The 19,667-nt window shown below is 40.1% G+C and overlaps 2 protein-coding genes across 6 annotated transcripts; both read right to left on the bottom strand.

The window, feature by feature from the left end:
* On the bottom strand, positions 1-9,551 carry LOC103716894 (4-hydroxy-tetrahydrodipicolinate synthase, chloroplastic-like). Of its 4 annotated transcripts, none has more exons than XR_015988068.1 (5): positions 9,174-9,410; positions 3,669-3,749; positions 677-1,589; positions 345-503; positions 1-237 (listed from the first exon to the last, which is right to left on the bottom strand). XR_015988068.1 is itself a non-coding variant. In XM_088723652.1 (4 exons), the coding sequence occupies exons 1-4, from the start codon at positions 9,272-9,274 to the stop codon at positions 465-467; spliced, it is 1,134 nt and encodes a 377-aa protein (XP_088579778.1). In that variant the 5' UTR covers positions 9,275-9,410; the 3' UTR covers positions 255-464. The 4 variants fall into 4 exon arrangements, 2 of the variants coding, with proteins under 2 accessions (XP_088579778.1, XP_008803310.3); XR_015988070.1 differs by lacking the exon at positions 9,174-9,410 and adding an exon at positions 8,199-8,338 and having other exon boundaries at positions 119-247; XM_088723652.1 differs by lacking the exon at positions 1-237 and having other exon boundaries at positions 255-503.
* A 1,975-nt stretch (positions 9,552-11,526) lies between these two features.
* Positions 11,527-18,395, bottom strand: LOC103716895 (bZIP transcription factor 29-like). Of its 2 annotated transcripts, none has more exons than XM_008805089.5 (5): positions 17,759-18,395; positions 16,424-17,646; positions 16,171-16,303; positions 16,004-16,088; positions 11,527-12,064 (listed from the first exon to the last, which is right to left on the bottom strand). In XM_008805089.5, exons 2-5 carry the CDS (start codon positions 17,584-17,586, stop codon positions 11,850-11,852), a joined length of 1,596 nt encoding a protein of 531 aa, XP_008803311.3. In that variant the 5' UTR covers positions 17,587-17,646; positions 17,759-18,395; the 3' UTR covers positions 11,527-11,849. The 2 variants fall into 2 exon arrangements, with proteins under 2 accessions (XP_008803311.3, XP_088579777.1); XM_088723651.1 differs by having other exon boundaries at positions 17,755-18,281.
* Between the last annotated feature and the right edge of the window lie 1,272 nt (positions 18,396-19,667).

Raw genomic sequence — 19,667 nt, 5'->3', positions numbered from 1 at the left:
TGTGGGAATTGCACGTATATAAACTATCATGCTGCAGAGCAGCCACTTGGTTTCAGATCATCAGTATGAGAAAATATCTGACAATGATGTCAGTTTTAAAGCAGGAAACAGCTGGTGGTGATTTCACTTTCATTAGTCAATTTTATCTTGATCAACATCTGAGGTTTGAATGTCAGCAGACCCAAAACTAGCATACAGAACTCATCCATGCAACGTCACTGCAAAACCTCGACGGCACTATAGTGCACTTTCCAGGATCAAGAAAAGTATTCAATGGAATATATTAAAATAAAATTGTATCATCTCTCAAGAGGAAAAAAATGCATAATAGAAAGATTACATACCTCAATCGAGACTAACATGCTGATGAATTTCTTCTGCGGTGCTATAAAGCACAGAACTCTTCCACACCCAACAAAACCAAATACTTCTTGTACCACAATTCATCAGCGATTGATATAGAGTCAGGAAGGATCCTGAACAAGAAAGCGATGCCCAAAATTCTAAAACCAAAATCATAAGATAATGTGAACACTGGGAAGTATACCGGCCAGCTCAACTCTAATCAGTTTCAATTGTGATACAACAGTATTATCCAGTTATCCATTAACGAAATCCTAGTAAAAAAGTTGTCAAAATGCTAAGCATGATGAAGCATATGCTAATATCGACCCACCGATATAAAGTCAGCATCGTCGAGGACTTGTACATCCTTCTCTCCTACAAAATTCTCCCTTCCGATGGCCTCCACCATACCGACGAATTCGACCCTTCTTTCAAGAGGAAGAGGAACATATGGCAACCTGAAAACGGGCCTTGTCACTCCCAGTTGAGCCAGAGCAGTGTTAAGGCCTATAGGATTTGGCTCACGAAACAACCAATCAATCAAAGGCATCAGTTTCGAGTTCAGCGAAGGATTCTTCCCTTGGAACATGAGCTCATGCATCAGACCTGGAACAAGGTTACTAACAACAGATATAACTCCATTGGCCCCATAAGTCCACCTAGAATCATGGCACTCGTTGTCATTACCACTCCATATTACTATCCCCTGATCTGTATATTCCTTAACTCGGTTATGTCCAACACACTCCTTGACACCCGCCATGTTAGGATTCTGTGAAATCATATGGATAACCGAAGGAGGAATATCTTGTCCAGTTCTTGATGGTACATTGTAGATGATGGTCGGGCCCATGGAGAGGACTGTCTCAAAATGCGAGACTAGTCCTTGCGAAGATGTCTTCCCATAATAAGGATTGATATGAAGGGCTGCATGCATGCCTACGGCAAAGCCCTGTTCAGATGCATGAATTGCTTCTCTTGTTGAGTTGCTTCCAGTGTTCCCTATCACTTTGATTGATGTACCAAAGCAATTAACAGTGTGCCCAATGAGCATGATGTGTTCATCCCAGCTCATGAGATGGCCCTCCCCTGTTGTACCTCCCACTATTACACCCTCAGCACCATTGTTAATCTGCATGTGCATCAGCGAGTCATAAGCTTCAAGGTCAAATCTCCCATCAGGCAAATATGGAGTCTTGATGGCTGTGATTAATCTGAGGCTCTTAATGTCATCCACTGATGTTCTACAACAGCAAACCAAGAGAATTATTAGAAGCAGAAGAATATGAATTGGGCCACTAAAGCCCTTGTACATTAAGGCACTCAAAGTAACCATTAATCACTTGAACTATGGGGAATCATGAAATAAGAGAATCCCTATCTCCAAGTAAAGACAGTACGTTCCAACAGACTTATACAAAAATTTACATATAGGTAGTATCAATATCATGATCTATCAAGGCTACTTCCTCCATTGAGCTACAAAGGTAACCAAATATGATAAAAGGATGTTGACCAGGCCTATTTGAGTCACCACACTTGATTGTCCTGCTTGTATTATGATCAGTAAAACTGTCAAACTGGTGAACAATGATTCTGCAATTCTCTCTGATAGAGAAGCATGATTATGAAACTATCTTGAGAAAGAAATCTCTTATATGTAAAACAAGAGGGAGAAAGTTTATCCTTTTTGTTGAGGCAAAAACATGCATGAACATAAGAGAGAGAGAGGGAGAGAGAGAGAGAGACAGAGAGAGAGAGAGAGAGAGAGAGAGAGGGGGGGGGGGGGGGAGAAGAGTCCTACTGGTAACATCTGAGCCTAAGCCATATCAATTGCAGAGAACACAACAGGCCATATGGTTACCAGTGATCGACAAAATATGAAAAAACTAAAATAACATACCAAAAGCTTTTAAGGTTTCTTACCACTGTATCAAGTGAATGCCACATGCTTGGTAATTGTAGATCAGTAGATATGTATTGCCAAAATGCTTGGTGGTTCACATAAATACAAAATTCAAACAGTGATCAAGAACTGCACACCGTAGAAAAGATGAGGACCCAGATTCACTGAATTTATATGCTTCCAGACCATAAAAATATTATGCCTTTCCAGTGAAAACTTTCCATGTTGGCTCATGTTAATGCATAGCAAGAAAATTTGGTCCTTAGATATTTTAAATGTTGAAGGTCACGATTGATAGTTTAGATTCTAAATATACATGACCTTCATGCAATTTCAAAACATGGGGTTTGGTACAAATCCTACTTGCTGAATAGTAGCTCAAATCCACTAGTTAATTGAAGCTCAAATTATACTATAGAAGATCCATACCATTACATGGTAAAAACAATATGGTTACAGATCTTATACTCATAAAGAACTATCCTCTTAAATATTGCAATTGCTCAATCAGAAGAAATAGAGGAGGAGAATTTGGTGGGGTTGCCCATAGCAATATAGCAGGAAGGAGAATTCTTAAGAGACTATGAAGAAAAAAGGAAATAGAAAAGGAAAATATGAGAATTGTAATAATGACTTGTTAGACCCCTAAAAGGGAATATATGGGTGACTGAAACCACTAATAAGGTTGAGATGGAATGTCTGACCAACAGTTAAGTTGAAACCAGTCATAAGGGAATTTTAGGGGGACTGAAACCAGTCATAAGGGTGAAATGGAACATCTCACAGATAGTTAAGTTGATCATTGGAAATAATAGGTGGAAAGAGTATATTATTGGCAGCCAAGATTTAGAAGAAGTGTTTACAGAAATAAAACAGCAATAAGATTGCTGTCTAGAAAATAACAAACAGGAAGACATGTAAGGAAAGGTGAAAAGACAACCTCATATATATGATATAGAAACATAGGACCTACTTGAAGCAGCAGTTGCATGGGCTGAATGATAGAAAGGTGGGTCATGAATTACTCTAACCATTCAAGAATATAAGGATGAATTCAGTATGGCTTGTATTGTCCAGTGGGCATCAGCATTATAAAGGTGATTTGTCAGTGTAATAGTACACGAAGGTAGAACATTTTATAAAGCAAACGGAGGTCAGGTGTGCATGTCATGTTTGCACCTTATTCCGTGTACAAATTATAAGTTTTAAAAATAATGTAGCAGAATGTGTCTTTCCAGAACCTCCAACTAAGGTCTTTGATTGCAGTTGAACTGCCCGATCGCAAAAACTTTAGCAGTTGAGTGGACAGATTGGCAGGATATAATTATAAATTTATAACAATAAAATATATAAAAAAGACCGAACATTAACTCGACGTCCTCACACATAAGCAAAAACCCTAACATATACAGCTAACCTGTTTTTATTTTCAAGACTGCGCATTGGAAGATGATAATTTGGAATAACAGCTGCTTCTGGAGATCTCCATCTTCCTGCCCTGGATGTGTTCATTTAAGGGAAACAAAATATTAGGTCACAATATGCACAATCAGTCATCAAGCACATGAAGTAGAGCTGCAATAACTCAATATCCTAAAGAGCTTCTGCAATCTCAATCATCCATTGCAAGTATTATGTCCGTTAGTGCATCTAAATCAAACATTGCAGAATTTATTTTAGTTTCTATAAGCAGAACACAGCTAAGATACTGAAAGGCTAGGAATACTAGTACATCATACATTTGCAATAATACAACTTAAATCTGTAATACAATCAGCAAAAGCCTTGCCTTTGAAGGCCTATGTTCTATGAAGCACATCCAACAAGATTTCTTCTACCAGTCTCCCTCATCATAAAGATGTCAAAACTATCCTATAATTCCTATGTGCCTGCTCATTGCCGATTTATTAACTGACATGCCCACATGGTTACAGTTCATGTTGCTACTTCATATAATTTTTTTTGTATTACTAGATTGGTTGTAGTTCTTGAACAAGAGTTTCAACTTTACTCACCATCTGCATTAGTTATTTTCCTCATTATCATCCTCTGTTCTCAAAACCTCTATGCTGATTACATCCACAACCTCATTGTCTTCGTATTTGATGTTTTAGTGGAAAAGAAAGGGTTGGCATACAGATATCAGTACTGTATCAAACTAAGGACTAGTATGGTGCGGTGTTGTACATACTATACCAAACTAAGAGACATCATAGTAGCTGGTGCCAGTAAAACAAAAGTGACACCAACTACCATGTTGGTATGGTGGAGCACCAAGGGTGCAGCAAGCACCATTTCCCTACTAATATGATATAGTATGCCCGGTTTGGACCCTGTACAAACTAGCGCTTCAACCATTGAAAGTAAAGGTTAATGATTTCACATATTATTGTGATCCTATTATAAAGTCAGATTGGTTCATTATAAAAATTTCAAAAGTTTTAATATATGATGAAAGGTTCGCATTCTTGGGACAGGACCCCATAACGGTGCCACACTAGCATTGTCGGTACGGTACGGAATTTTTTTCGGCGTACCAAGTGTCGGTATGCCTTCTGTACTGGGTACCAGTACCGAACCGGTATGGTACGGTACACCCAGTACCGTTCGATTCAAGCCGGTATGACAAACCATAGTATGATGTATGGTGTATTACTGAATTGCTAGTAGCCCACCCCCCACCCCCCGTGCCGTGTGCAAACAAAGAAAAAAAAAATGAAAAAGGACCCAGGTCCACCACTACTATCCCACCATAAGTTAGCAAATGTGATGCTTATTTTAACTTCCATGCATGCAAAATAAGGAACCACCATTTCCAAGTACCATAAGCACAAGGTTTTGCAATGCATTAAGTAACCATACCTTAAATTTCTATTATTGGGTAAGATGATGCCAAACTTTCCAAACTTCCAAAATGAAAACCATAATAATGCTAAACTTTCCAAACTTCCAAAATGAAAGCCATAATCACTTTTTCTATAATCATATTACAAATTCATGGGTCATAGACATTTGAAACTCGATTTTCATGGGTTCAGATTGTTCCACAAATGTATACAAATAAAAAGGTGCATTATAGCTTAAGATAAGACCCATTTGCTTGGATTATGTCCCTCCCTTACATTGTATTGATACTGATGCTGCCAAGTTTATTGTCTTCTTTCAACATTAGAAAGCTTTCTATATTACACGACATTTACACAAAAATGGCCCATCTGAAAACAAGTTACAATGACACCTTCATGACTTGTTTTTTGTTAAGGAACCTAGCAAAATGCACTAGTTATTGGTGCTCAAGTTTACAATAGTTCTTCACTTAGTGAAGTTTGCTTAGAACTTCTCATCAAATTTAGCATAAAGGTTCGTCGCACCAACCCATAGCTCAATACCTACCATACCGATAAGGTACCAATACTGTACTGAGATATGGGTCGCTGTATGAGCTGAATCAGTCTATACCGACTAGAACCGAGCCAAACTATCCTGTATTGTCGTAATTGACCCGTACCGTCTGATTTTGAGTAATTACTATGGCTGGAAGTGAGAAAAAAGTATTAGAATACTATGTTGGTATAGGGAGCATATCGTACTATACTAACTATACCATACCAATCGTACTGTACTAGCTTGATCATGTATGGTACAATTTCCAATATCAATTTTGCAGACCTTGTCCAAAAGAATCAAGAACCCTCATGTTGTTACATACAAATTTGGCAATAACAAAGGTAATCTCCCATCATGCCTTCATTATGTAGAAAAACTGTGGATATACTTCAACACTTCTCCATCCACTTCATGTTCTATGATGCTCACCCCCCATTTAAATGTTTCCTTTCTTTTGCTCCCTCCACATCTCATTTTCAAGAAGCCAAATGGATTGTGAATCTTTGTCATATAATCAATCGGAAGCTTAATCTTTTGCACTTAACCTAGTTGACTATGCTGCTGCCAGATGTGCAGGAGACTTACATTCTCACAAAATGTGATTAGTTATGAGCATTTCTTGGATGTTACATTATGTTGTTGACAACCAAAAAAACAAAAGATTTTTGCTTATATTAGAACCAAAGCAAAATTCCATTATCTTAATTCCATATCCAATAAGCTCCCACAACTACTTAGAGATAGTAGACCAGCTAACAAACTCGTATATGACAATCAAAATGTGATCAATAGTGCATGATCGCATGAAGCACATCAAATGAGATGAGGACTTAGTGCCTGTTTGGACGCGTGAATACTTATACTTGAATATTATCTACCATCATAGTAAAGTCTTTGAGAAATAAATCATAGTTAAGAGAATTTGAGAGTCTGTTGGGATCGTCATTCCCATTGTCCCTATTTCTCAGGGACAAGAAAAATCACTTATCTATGAGAATTTCTTATCCCTATTTTTAAGGATGAGCCATTGGCAGCCTCCCAAGAATTGTTAGAATTTCCTCCCTCACAAATTGACCAACTCCCGCATCAGGAGTAGTTATCCTAAGATAAGTTAGTCAGGCAACCAATAGGTCCTTAATCTATGAGATAGTAGAGATCCCTGCCTTAGCTTATCCCTTTGATCAGTAACTAATTGATGTATGCACAATGCACTTGTTTCAATTACCCAAAAACACTGACTTAGATTAAGGATCAAAGTATAAAATCATTGTTACCATCTAAAGTAGCTTATAGCAGCAAAGCTGTCATTTTGTTTTTGACATACATCTCATCCAATTTTCACAAATTTATCATTTCCCTCTTCTTCATTTAAACAATATCTCAAAGCTTATCAACTACAACTTGGTGCTCATGTGAAAAATATGTCGACCAATTTTCTCTAAAGGTACTATAATCAAAGGATTAAAGTTTTGCATGGGCAATGTAGCATTTTGTGTCATTGCATGCCAGTCCTTGGCACACATTGACAACCATTGTTACAATAGCATGCCAAGCAACTAGCTTGCAATTGTGTTTTATGTTGGCAAGGCACTAGCAAGACACATGCCAGTCCATGCCAACTAGCATGGAAGACACTTCAATCCATGCCTTGATCAATATAGGAACACTTATCAAGCTTTCACTACCAATCTCCTCATGCAAATTTCAGCTCTGTCCATTGGAAGCCACAAGCAAAGCTGTCTATTACACAAACATTTGGTTTTGAAATAGTTAGCAGGAAATGAAAACTAGGTTCAACATCATATTCTACGTCGGTTTGGTTCCAAATTTGAATAGAAGTTGTACATACAAGTGTCCCCACCTCAAATGGCGTCAAACAACTAGACAAACCTAACTGTTCAGGCATCCAATTGCAAATCAGCACAGAATAACAAAGTTTTGGGCATATTTGGTTACCAATAAGTGGGAGGGTGGGAACTCACTTCATGAAGTGACTTCGGCAACTTTAGCTCCCTGCCAGCTGAAGTCACTTCTTGTATTTTTGAGCCCAGTTCCTCTCACAGCGAGAACTTACTTCAAGCCCCTTTGAGACAACCCATCACCTGAAGCGAGTTCTTGCATACTTGAAGTGACTTCAGGCGCTCACTTGGGCAACCAGAGATGCCCTTAGTGATTTTCTTTTGTTCTTTGTGTATTTGAATCCTACATGAATTCTTGAGGCATTCCAAACATGCCTACTCCTCTGGATACAATGACTAACATCTTCTCTATTCAATTCTAGAGAACTTCAAATGAAGTTCTACTAAGTTTGCTAATTTAAGGATGAATTTGTTGTACATTCTCAAAGGCTTGAAGCTTTTATTTCTATCTTGGTTTAAGGTACACACATGCATACACACATGAATATATATAAATTTGTACATAAGTACATATGTGCCATGCATTTGGCAGGGAACCCTCAAAGCATGGGGGATGGTTGTGCTATTCTTCTCTGTAATGGAAGTAAATATGGAAGCAGAGGAACGAAAATTTTTTGACCTCTGTTGATAATGGAGAATACCTGGTAGATGATCATCCCATATATTTCTTTGCTTTTCCAGGGAAGAGACCCACTCCTTGAGATCATGACAAGATGTGTGGTGTTGTCCTGTATGAGTTAACTGTTTTCAGTTGTTTTCTTTTCCTCTCGCTTTATTTCAACTGATACCATCCCTCTTTCTCTTGTTGAAGAAGTCATGCAACTTTTATACCTTTTATCTTCTATTGATGGTTGCCCATGGCCTCTAAGTTAAACAAAAACTGGCAGCAACTCTACTTGTTTTCACGAAGGAGATGACAGTATAACTTCCGAATATAATAAAGTTTCTCCCAAGACCAATCCTAATCTCTTTTTTGCCATCTTAAAGCAACATTTCCACAACCTTTGGTGTCCGTGCCTGAGCCCTTGTGTGATCTCCTTTTTTTTTTTTTTTTTCTGATTTTATCGGCCGCAATCACACCCACCGCATGTGAGCCGCCGGAAAAAAAAAGAAGTCAACCTTTGCTCTCTGCAACCATCAAATTATCCGCAACATCCCCATCGCTCACCTATCTAACATCACTCCCTCTAACATTAAATGAAAAACAGAGGGGTCAAAGAAAATCTTCTTACCTATCAGAGGCCTTTCATACAGGGTTGCTCACATGCTACCACCAGCAAAGATTTTTTCCTTTGCCTCGCATTATCTTCCTAATTTTCTTTACAAAAATAAATTTCAGCACTCCTCAATAATTTTGATTCATCTACATGAATCTTTAAAAAAAAATCAAAAAAGAAAAGAAGTAACATTTTTGGCACACGGTAACTTCACAATTAAAAAAGAATTAGAAAAGGAACTTTTTTAGCATCAAGTGGAGCTAAGTCTTCACAATTAAAAAAGAACTAAAAAGTAACTATTTTACCATCAAGCGAATACACTGCTCCATGATTCAATTCAGGACCTTTCAGACAAACCATCAACGTCACGAAAAGAGTACTATCAAGTCCGAAATTAACCTTGTATTGGTCCCGTCGGCGGGACGGCAGGGCTTCAGGCCAAAGCTCAGCGTGGCGTTCCTCGAGCCCAGCCCGAGATTCATCAACAGCGACGATGCCATCCTCTCCCTCTCACTTTCCTTCTGGACAAAGGGAAGGGGGAAAAGAATGAAATATCCAAAAGGTACCAACTTTCCAACGGCCAAGCAGATCAAAGAGCCCGGCGGTGCGAGCGATTCAGCAAGCGGTGGTGGTGGGAATAGAGAGAAGGGTGGCGGCGGTGGTTGCGGTGGCGGAGGAAAGGCGACAGGGAGGCGCCGCGGATGTGGGGCCCACGAGAGGGTTATTGAAGAGCGGAGCCAGAAGCGGCGGGCGGGGAAGAGAGCAGTGGATGGGGTCGGTTGGGGCTATCTATTTGTGCCTTATAATGTTATAGGGTTTTTACGAGTCGCGGTTGTAACCTTCGCGCCCGTCGACCGTGGGATCATCCACTGCATCCATCTCAAAGCACTCCGAGTTCCATCATCATCATCCTCCGCACAGATCTGGAAGTAAAATAGGGATGATCCGACGGTCAATGGATCCGAAAGAAGGTTCATCCCTCCTTCGCGCGAAGGATACGACCGGGTTCTGGGTTTTCACTTTTCAAGGGATCGGCGGGTGGGAAGCCGCTGGAACCAATAAAAACGGTGAGCCTGGAAAGCGGGGTTGGAGCGGTGGATGGATTGAGCCAATGAATGTGCTTCGGCCCGGTTTAATAATTTTGTGCATTCCTCATCCGAAATTCCTGCAATCCATTGTCTATCCATGGATTCTGATCCCCGTATACAGTGGTGCAAATCATTTCCAATAATTTGACTAGAAAAATAATAAATTTGGACATGTTCCAATGTTATGTATATGTTATGTATGCGAGAGAAAAGCATAGATGGTTGTGATCATGTGAAAGAAATGTTAATGTCTGCAATCCTTCCATTTCATAAAGGCAATCGGATTTTTAGCTTGTGTGCTTGTCTTCTCACTCTCTTCAGCCAAAAAATAATATAATTTTTTTACTTAAATGAAGATGTAAAACACCTTGCTAATGGATGACAATGTCTCGACAAATGCTAAGACTGGTGTGTTCTATAGTATAGTATAATTTTTAACTCTTGCGTAATTTAATGAGACATGCAGGAGTGAAACATTTGATGCCACCATCCAATATTAGTAGCCATCATTTTTGAAAACATAGCATAGAAATGGATGTCATCTTTGAAAACTTAGCTAATCTGTATTCTCTAGAAGGTAATATGTAGGTATCATTAATTTATTGCACTATTGCTTTACACACTATCGTTTAGTATGTGACTCATTGATGTATATTTTTTAAAATATAAAAGTCAAAAGAAGACTTTAGGGCTAGATTTTTAGACCCCCTTGCTCATTCTCTGTCTCGAAGCAACAAATTGGTGTCACCTCTTCTCTTGGATTCTATATTTCAGTTAATTTCCCACATTTTGCCAAGTTGCAGGAGGGTCTATTCTTTGACGTATGCTGTTTCATTGCATTCTCTAAGGTTCCATATCCCTCTGCTTTCTCATTCAATTTAACAATGGTACGCTTCTGGTGTTACAGACTTCATAATGATGATTATATTGTGGCTTAACAGAGATATTTACTTGGTGTAATATATGTCTGAAAATTTTCCGAAGGTAGGTTGTCAAGATCTCAAAGGTGGTGGTGCGTTCTTGAAGGCTTTATGGTGGAGGGATCAAGACTGAGGAATCTCTGCTTCAAAGAATCAACCCCTTGACGAACAAATCATTACTCCATTATGCCAGTAAATAGGAAACTGTTAAGCATGCTAGTGCCACCTTTTGAAGCTATAAAACGACGAACATGTTTCATATATAGGGCAAGTAGGACAGCAGCGAAAGAAGAAAACTGTAGGTCATAATAGTCATAATGAAATTGCAACATCAATTCACCAAAAAAGCATCAATAGCTCGATCTTAAACTTTTATCGAAGACTACCATCCAACAAACAACATATAAACGAATACCGCAACATACTTGCGTATTCATCCATGATAACTTCACCTGGCGTCGATCATTTCATGCCTGACAGCCTCTGTCACCAAAGTTATTGTGAATAATAGTAAGCCATCATTCTCAGCACAACCTGGCAATCCATGGAAGGCATGCAGAGACTCGAGTTCCATATAACAGTCTCTCTGCCGGGACAGGCCATGTTCAGGGAAGTTCTTACATCTGAACAGCAAGCTAAATTCTAGCTGTTTCTTTTAACAGCTTGAGATCTCAGTTGAGTAGGATAAGCACCAGAAGAGAAACAAGTGCAACATAAAACAAGTTTGCAAAGAACCCTACACAATTGTTGAAAGATAAACAAATCATATAACTGAAAAAAAAGTCATCAAGAACATTTTTCTCCAAGTTCTTTCATCCACGACATATGTAACAAATATTATAATTACAAAGATAAAAAAAATACTTATATTCATATGAAAATCCAACAAATAAATAAGATGGCAAATGTCTGAAAGAATATCTAAGCATGATAAATTGCATACGACCTCCTCTTTAACTGGATTAACAAATGGTGGAATTTTACTTCATTTACCTAAAATGGTGGAAAGAACATCTAGATGAAACTTTCACTAATTTCAGCCTTATATCTTTTAGTGCACCTCTAAATTATTTTTTTGCTTCCTGATGCATGCCAGCATTGTTCTGCTGCTGCTGCTGAAATTGATAGAGAGGGAGCTGTGCAGGTTGCTGCTGCTGCTGCTGAAACATTTGAGGGTTGATTGGTATTTGCTGATTCAAGCTGTTTGATGCACGGCCATTAACCAGCTCTCCAGTAGCAAGTTTCAGTCGCTGAACTTCCGCAGTCAGTGCCTCGTTTAATGCTACATGATGTATTACCAAACAGTTCCGTTTCAGTATTCAAATAGAGGACTCTTATAGTGAAGCATCAATATGATAGGTTGGAAAAACAAAAAATATTATGGCATATGTCTGATTACAAATGTTTACATTTTGTGCATTGAACTGTGACATTATTCTATTGTATGTGTCTGTATTATGCATGCATGCAAGTATAAATCTTATTTCTGAGTATTTTCATGGTTCAATTGTGCCCTATGTAGTCAACATGAACACAGGTGTCATTATGCCATGGGGTTGACATTCATGCAGGTAGTTGTTAAACAAGGGCAATGGCACTGGTAAACCAGGAAGCTAGATAACCTGAGCATGTATACACTAAGCATGTAAACCACAGCATTTGGTTTCAACTTTCAAGGTTTCAACGAAATGCAGATAGAAATAGCTGAATTAAAAGACAGATTTTCATTTACTCAAATTGTTGAGCATCAGATAAAAATGGACCTCGCTAGCTTGCTTAGTTTCAAGAATGCTACAGATACTATAAATGGGTTTTAGCATTGGTCAAGAAGAGGCGAGCGGATTAGTCAACATGGGGAGTTGCTGGGACTGGAAGAAGCTTCTCTCCAAAGGTCACTGCATATATGACTAAATCCAATTCAACTTTTATCCAAGTAGGTCAACATGGATCAGTGACATCGCCTTAAGAAGAAAACTAGGGGAAGGCAGAAAGTTCAGCACACATAAATGCATGTACACACAACATTAATTCCTGTGCAAAAATCCAAAGTAGACATTCAAGATGGTAAGCCACACTGTTCACCATATTCTCTATATCTTAAGTCATAAGGGCCAACTGAATATTTCCCAACCATGAATCACAACATATATGCCATGTTCCTGTTCATTTGCTGACGACCGGACCCATCAGCAACAACTAAAAAGTTTCCAAAACATTTCGACTTCATGTTTAGGCATTTTGAACATCGTAGTGCATGCTATGGATAACTGATATATATGTTTCGGCATGCATTTTAGCACCAGGGCATAACTAATGCAGTCATGCTCTGAGAACATTAAGACCACCACCAAGCTATACCAAGATACAATACTCATCTTTCTACTAATGCTTCCATGACTGGTATTCCTCATCGTTCCCCTTTCACCAGGTTTAGAAATGATAGTTCACAATCTCGAGTTAAAACCAAGGGCTAGTTTGGAAGCAGGATAAGGGCTGGGATAATAGAGTTATCCCCATCTTTATCCCTCGATGAGTGCCATATGCAGCAAAATGACCCTAGGAACTGCTAATTCCTGACAGTTCAGTCAAACAAGAGAAAACCGAGGATTGGTGGCTCTCTAGGTTCCCCATATTTCCTATACCATATCTTTAACCCTCTTAATTATTGAAAGATTAAAAGATGCCTTTTTATTAGAAAAGGTAACCATAAAAATGAGGAAAGACAAATAATGTGCTGTTAGTACAATGTGATCATGAGATGGGAATAAAAAAATAGCCAAACAAAAAAAATTATCCCACCCTATACCCATGAAACCTGGAATTAAAATACTTATTAGGATAACAATGATTCATCCCACTTAATCCCCTTCCACAGCCACATATCTTCACGACTAAGCAATGAAAAATCTCTCCCATTACATGAATCAAATGTTTGTCATCTATGAAAAGCCATCTCTTTCTCAACAATGTGTTTGTCATTTTATCCAATAACATCTTGTTAGATAGTACCATATTTGATAAATACTGATAAGTCTCACAAAGAGTATTAGAATGGAAAGATCCATTAGATAATGAACTATTAGTTCTAAGCCATCTCTAGCAATGAATCAATATTCAAAGTGCTTTTCGTGCACAATCATGATGAACCATTGTTTATATATAAATGCAGTAGGATTTGTTTGGTAAGTAATAAGCCTTTTTGACATCACTTCATTAGCAAAGAATTCTTGATCTCATTTCCAAACTAGGCTGAAGAACTAATTGTGGAACCAATTATAGGACTCCAATGTTATCATTGAACAATGCAAGATGGAAGAGATAACAAGGCTTTCCTATTGAAATCACAAGAGAGTAATATAAGTAGGGCAAACAACTATAGGAAGACTGTTGTATTATAAGAGAAGAAAGCTTGGAAGACAGGTCTTGATGCAATAAAGGTTGCTCTATTGTAATGTGGGTGTCATAGGATCGAAACACGGAAGCAGCCTCTCCACACATGGAGGTAAGGTGCGCATATCTGACCTCCCCAAACCTTACAATGGTGGGAGCCTCATGCAATGGAATGCCCTTTTTTTCAATAAGAGAAGAAAGCTTGCCCTAAAGCCAGGGCCTATCCTACATGGAAATGGCTATAGTCATAAGTTATCAGGAGGAAACAGAATCCAACAAATAGATGGGAAATGAGACCGAGTTAGCCAAGGTGGAAAAGAAATGGAAGAAAAAGCCACACTATAATTTTTGTCATATACGGATCAAAGCAAACTAAGAACGGAGACTAGAGGTGATAGATAAGCCTTCACAAATAGGTCAAATGCAATTAATGATATTGCACATCAGGAATCAAGAATGGAGGTTCTATGAACCCATCACCTTGGGAAGTTGAAAAGAATGTAGATCTTTGTACTATTAGGACAGAGGTCAACATGCTTATGTGGATAGAGAATCTACTCAAATTTTCTATTATCCCTTATTAAGAGTGGGGATTTGATGTGACACTGCATCCATCACCAATGCATATCCTCTTGGGCTACTAAGAGTGCAGAACTGATCAGATGTAGTGTCCATGTCAAATTGATACCAGAATGTAAACTAGAAATTGATCCATGGATCAATGTAAATCACATCACAATATCCCATGGATCAGGTTGTAGTTGAAGAAGATGTAAATATAAAGGAATCATTTTTCTGGAAAAAAAACAAATTTATTGGAGCTAAGTTCTTCTTGGCTGGGATGATATATTGTGATTTGGAGAAAATAGTTTAATTAAGCAAGAAAGTGGGGCTGCTGAATGAAAGAGGATAAGTGATGTGGTTTGTTGTAGCTAGTTCTCATGAGGAATTAAAAGATGAATTTCTATTGCTTCAATGGGTAATAGAAATGTTAGCTGATATTTGCATGTAAAGTGAAGATCAGATTATCTAAAGGACCATAGAAATGAAGATATGAGATTGGTAGTCTCATATGTTAGTTGACACCAATTTTTAAAGCAATCAAACTCTAGAAGCAACTGAACCATGTTGGACCATATATAGTGGCAAAATTTCCAGTTGTTGAGATAATATCAAACATCAAGGTTTCATAAAATTTTATTTTAAACGAGATCTTGAACGATGTTGTGATGCCCATTCCACGAGTACAAACATCTGTTTTTTTTCCTTTCTTTTGAGCAAATATCCATAAACTTATCATTTCTTCTATTCACTCTCTCATTTCTAACCCCTTCACACTCTCAATCCTGATGTTCTAAGGCCCTTGACATGTCAGCTTGTCACCGTGAAGTGGTAAAAATAATCTCAATAGGAAAATAGGTAAAACCTGAATGTACCCTTTCATACCGAAAGTATATGCACAAGGATGGCTGTGTATCCTTCAGTGCTAATGCATAAAATTTATTGTGTTTCTACACTACAGTCATATCATGGAACCTAACGTTCTGCAAAGGCACATGACACTTCAATATCTTAAATCATTACAAACTCTAAAGAACAATCAATAGTGTATCAGCAAATTTTCTGATGCTCAAAACAAGCCATCTCTGAAGAGGACTATACAAATGAAACTAAAATTGGAATATCACTGGTTAGTTTGAAGCCGATACTGTTGCTTTAAGTATTCAATGTGGTTTCTGCTTGCTACATAAAGATTAAGAATACCATTTGTTTCATTTACTAGTGTAGTATCAATATCCAAACACCACCATTGAAAGTGAAAGCATATTACCATCTCTTAATTGCGCCTGCTGCTCCATAGCTTGAAGCCGGAACTTCAACTCATTGTTCTGACTTGTAAGTCCAGCCGAGTCCCTCTGGGAGGAGAACGAAGAAGAAAGTTGGCTTCACAAACAGCAAATACCCATCTTTACAGATAAAAAGGTTCAGATAGCTCACCTGTAGCAAAGTCAGCTGTGCTGATAATGTGGTTGCCTCTGTTTGCAAGGTCTGCACCTTGCGCTCCAATTCTGCAATATACTTCATCTTGCGTTCCTTAGAACGTGCAGCTGACTGCCGGTTTGCCAAAATCCTGACATTAAGAGATCAAAAAGGTAAGTTGGGAAGTCTATCTGCATCCACTCACACCATCCCACTTCACTTCTCAATTACAAATAGAACATGTACAGAGAGAATTAACATGTCAAAGCACCTCTTGACGCGCTTTGGATCCGTCGATGCCATCTCCAAAAGCTTTTCATTCGCCATGATCTTCTTCATCTCGGCAGGACTAAACTCCCCATTTCCAAACTCTAAGCTAAACATGTTCGATGCTCCATCCTTTGAATTGGCTTGCGGGGTTTGCGCTGCCAGGAATCCTGGGGAAGGTGGCTTCTTGGGCGACACCTCGCCAAAATTCAACCTGCCCATGCAACTATCCATCGAAAGGCTCCTGCAGTGCCGAGTAGTCGTTCCAATGGGACCTGGATTGCCCGCCGCGCTCCGCTTGGCCCCTTCCCTCTTCTGCACCAACGGGCTATGGTTCGGCCACAATTTGACACCGCTGCCACCACCTTCATTCACACAGCTCTCAGCTTCATTCTCGCTGCTATCGGCGCCGTTCGTCTTCGTTCCACTTGCCCTGCTATCCAAATCCCCGCGCTTCTCCTCCGAAGAGTTCAGAGTATCCAAACTCTCCAAATTCATATAGGCATTGAAGAAATCATCGCCCGAATCCGCTTCCACCTTCTTCTCACCGACTCCGTCGGCACTCATACCATCCAAACGCCGATCCCAGTCGGACTCCAGCTTCACCACCTGCAGCGGCGCCGGCGGCGGGGCGTGCGCCGGTGGGGGTGAAGACTGGAAGAACGCAAAGGGGATCTCGCTCTGCGAGCGGCGGTGGGCCTTATAGGGAGGCAGGCCGGCCCCGGCCGCCCGGGAGGCGCCACCGGCCTTCGGGGGGAGCGGCGGGGAGAGGGAACTGGCGTCATGGTCCTCCATGGAGACATCGGCGGACATCGAGTCGGAGAGGGAGGTGGTCGGCGTGGAATCCCGGCACGGAGGCGGGCTCAGAGGAGGCAGGGAATCGAGAGAGAAGAAAGCCGGCTGAGAGAGAGACCGCGAATGGTGGAAAGGACCGCCAGCGGCGAGGGACGGCGGCGAGCGGGCGGCGGAGGGAGGGAAATGGGAGAATGGGGAGGCGGGGGGAATGCCGGGCCGGCGGCCGGTCCCCGGGCTGACAGCCGGGCCGAAGTGGCGGTAGGGCCCACCGCTTCGCAGGCCTTCGGAAGGATTCTGCGGTGGCTTGGAGATAGATAGCGAAGGATTTCTATAGAATTGCTGCATGAGATCGTTTCTAGCAGCATCCTCCATCTCTCTCTCCCCCTCTTTTTACTTTCTTCTTCTCTATATATCCAAGATTCAGCCAAAAGCCTGCGACAACCCAAAGGTGGAAGAAAGAAAGATGAACACTGGTGGATGCAAAGATATTAGAGAGACGAAGAAAACAAAATGTTCAAGCAAGAAGGGAGTGAAAGGTACCTACCACTGCCAAGTTCCAGCAGTGATGTGACCGAATGTACCACAGTAGAATTTGGCCTCACACTTGGTTACGAGTTAGAAGTCCAAACTCTCTTCCTTTCTTCCTCGGTTCTCTTCTTGCAGTCGCCTACCTTTTTTTTTCTTTTTCACTGGACTAACGCAGCTTGGATCCTTACTGACCGGCGTAATATGTGTTCATACTGCTTTCCGACTGCGACTCCGAAAGCTTATACCACAACGGCACCCGCTTTAGAGAGGCAGTGTGGGATCCAAGGCATGGCGTGAGCTCCGTGATTTGATGCAAATGGAGAAAGGAAACCCGTGATTTGATCTCCAATTGAGGGAAAGAAACAGATCATCCTTCCATGTTTTGAACCCGTAATGACCTCCTTTCTAGGCTCCGGAGATCCAAGTGTTTTTAATGTCGGATCTTCTGGATTTAAGGGGGTGGGGGTGGCGAATCCCTCAAAAAATGCACTGATATATTGTTATGGTACCTTGCCTTGGTTTGACCACCGAGTGGTGGTGTTCACATAGCTCGATTGGTATGTCATGTTGTTGACCTGGCGGCGAAGGAAGCACGCACGTTCTTGGCGGACACGTGGCGGGCGGTGAGAGGAGCCGTCCTCGTGAATACTCACGTTGGAGCATGGAGAAGGGGTGGCTTTATCCTCGACCGAAGCTTCCGAACGAGCCTTTATTAAGAAAAAAAAAAGGAAAAAGGAGGGGGGGGGGACGGGGAGGACCAAATAATTGGAGTAGATCACTGCATATAAAGCAAGAACATATTTGAAATAAAAATAAGGGCTCTGTCTTAATTGCTATTGGCAATATACGTTCAACTTCTTGGCCTTGTCTTTCCAATTGCTGCGCTGCTGGTGCTAGATGTCACTGTGTTTGTCTCTCACATCTTTGATGTTGGTTGAAAGTATCATTTGGATTGTTATTGAGAGGAGAAGATGGGAAAGTCTTGTAAGCAGGGTTATAGGATTGGAAAGCTTTCACAAATGGAAATTCATTATAAGCATCTGATTGTAATAAAATATGTAAATTCGCTTAGTTATTGGCCTTTATATCAAATGAATGCACTGGATTATTCATCCATTATCCAATGGTTTTAGGCATTTATTCGCTTTGAGTTAAGGCGATAGTTTAATCGGTTGACATTAGAGGCATAAATGGACTTAATTGGACCTGAGTAGGGTCAGTGCGAAATCAAGAAAAAGTTGGAAGTACAGAGCTTGGTTTTGTGCAGTGCTAGCGCCCATGGCACATGGTTGGCTGCCAAAAAGTGCTCAAAGTTGTCTGCAAGACTTGGGTTGTAGATCTAGCGTGGACTTCACCGTCCCTTTAGATTGACCGGATATCCTCCTGTCTTAGTAAGAGAGAGAGAGAGAGAGAGGGGGAGAGCCTTAGGTACATGTTGTAGACTTAAAGCAGACATATAGATGGGAGACTTAATTACTAAAGCTAAGATTCATCGTCTCGGTATTGAACTATACTGATGCCACATTAGCACAGTATCGATACAATATGGTATAAAACTTTTTGATATACCGAATGTCGGTACATTATCCATATCGAATACTGATACCGATTTTTTTAGCATACTGAGCATCGGTATACCATCTGTACCGAATACCGATACCAAATCGGTACGTCAAATTCGGATTGATATGACATACCTTGACTAAATATGACATACCTTGACTAAGACTACCAATCTGAGTTGGACCGTAGATCATACTCAGGTGATTGACTACATGCTTGAGTTGCAAACTTGGCTAAATATGTTCTGTATATTTGGATTACAAGCTTGAGCAAAGGAAAGAAAGGTCTAGGTTACATGATTCAATCTCAAAAGTCATCTATCCTTCATGCGCCTGGATCACTAATTTTAATTTTACTATAAA

The sequence above is a fragment of the Phoenix dactylifera genome, chromosome 6 (assembly GCF_051530095.1).
Source record: "Phoenix dactylifera cultivar Ajwa chromosome 6, Ajwa_hap1_PhDact_Kaust_v1.1, whole genome shotgun sequence".
Classification (NCBI taxonomy): domain Eukaryota; kingdom Viridiplantae; phylum Streptophyta; class Magnoliopsida; order Arecales; family Arecaceae; genus Phoenix; species Phoenix dactylifera.
This window is presented reverse-complemented; position numbering and strand designations above follow the sequence as displayed.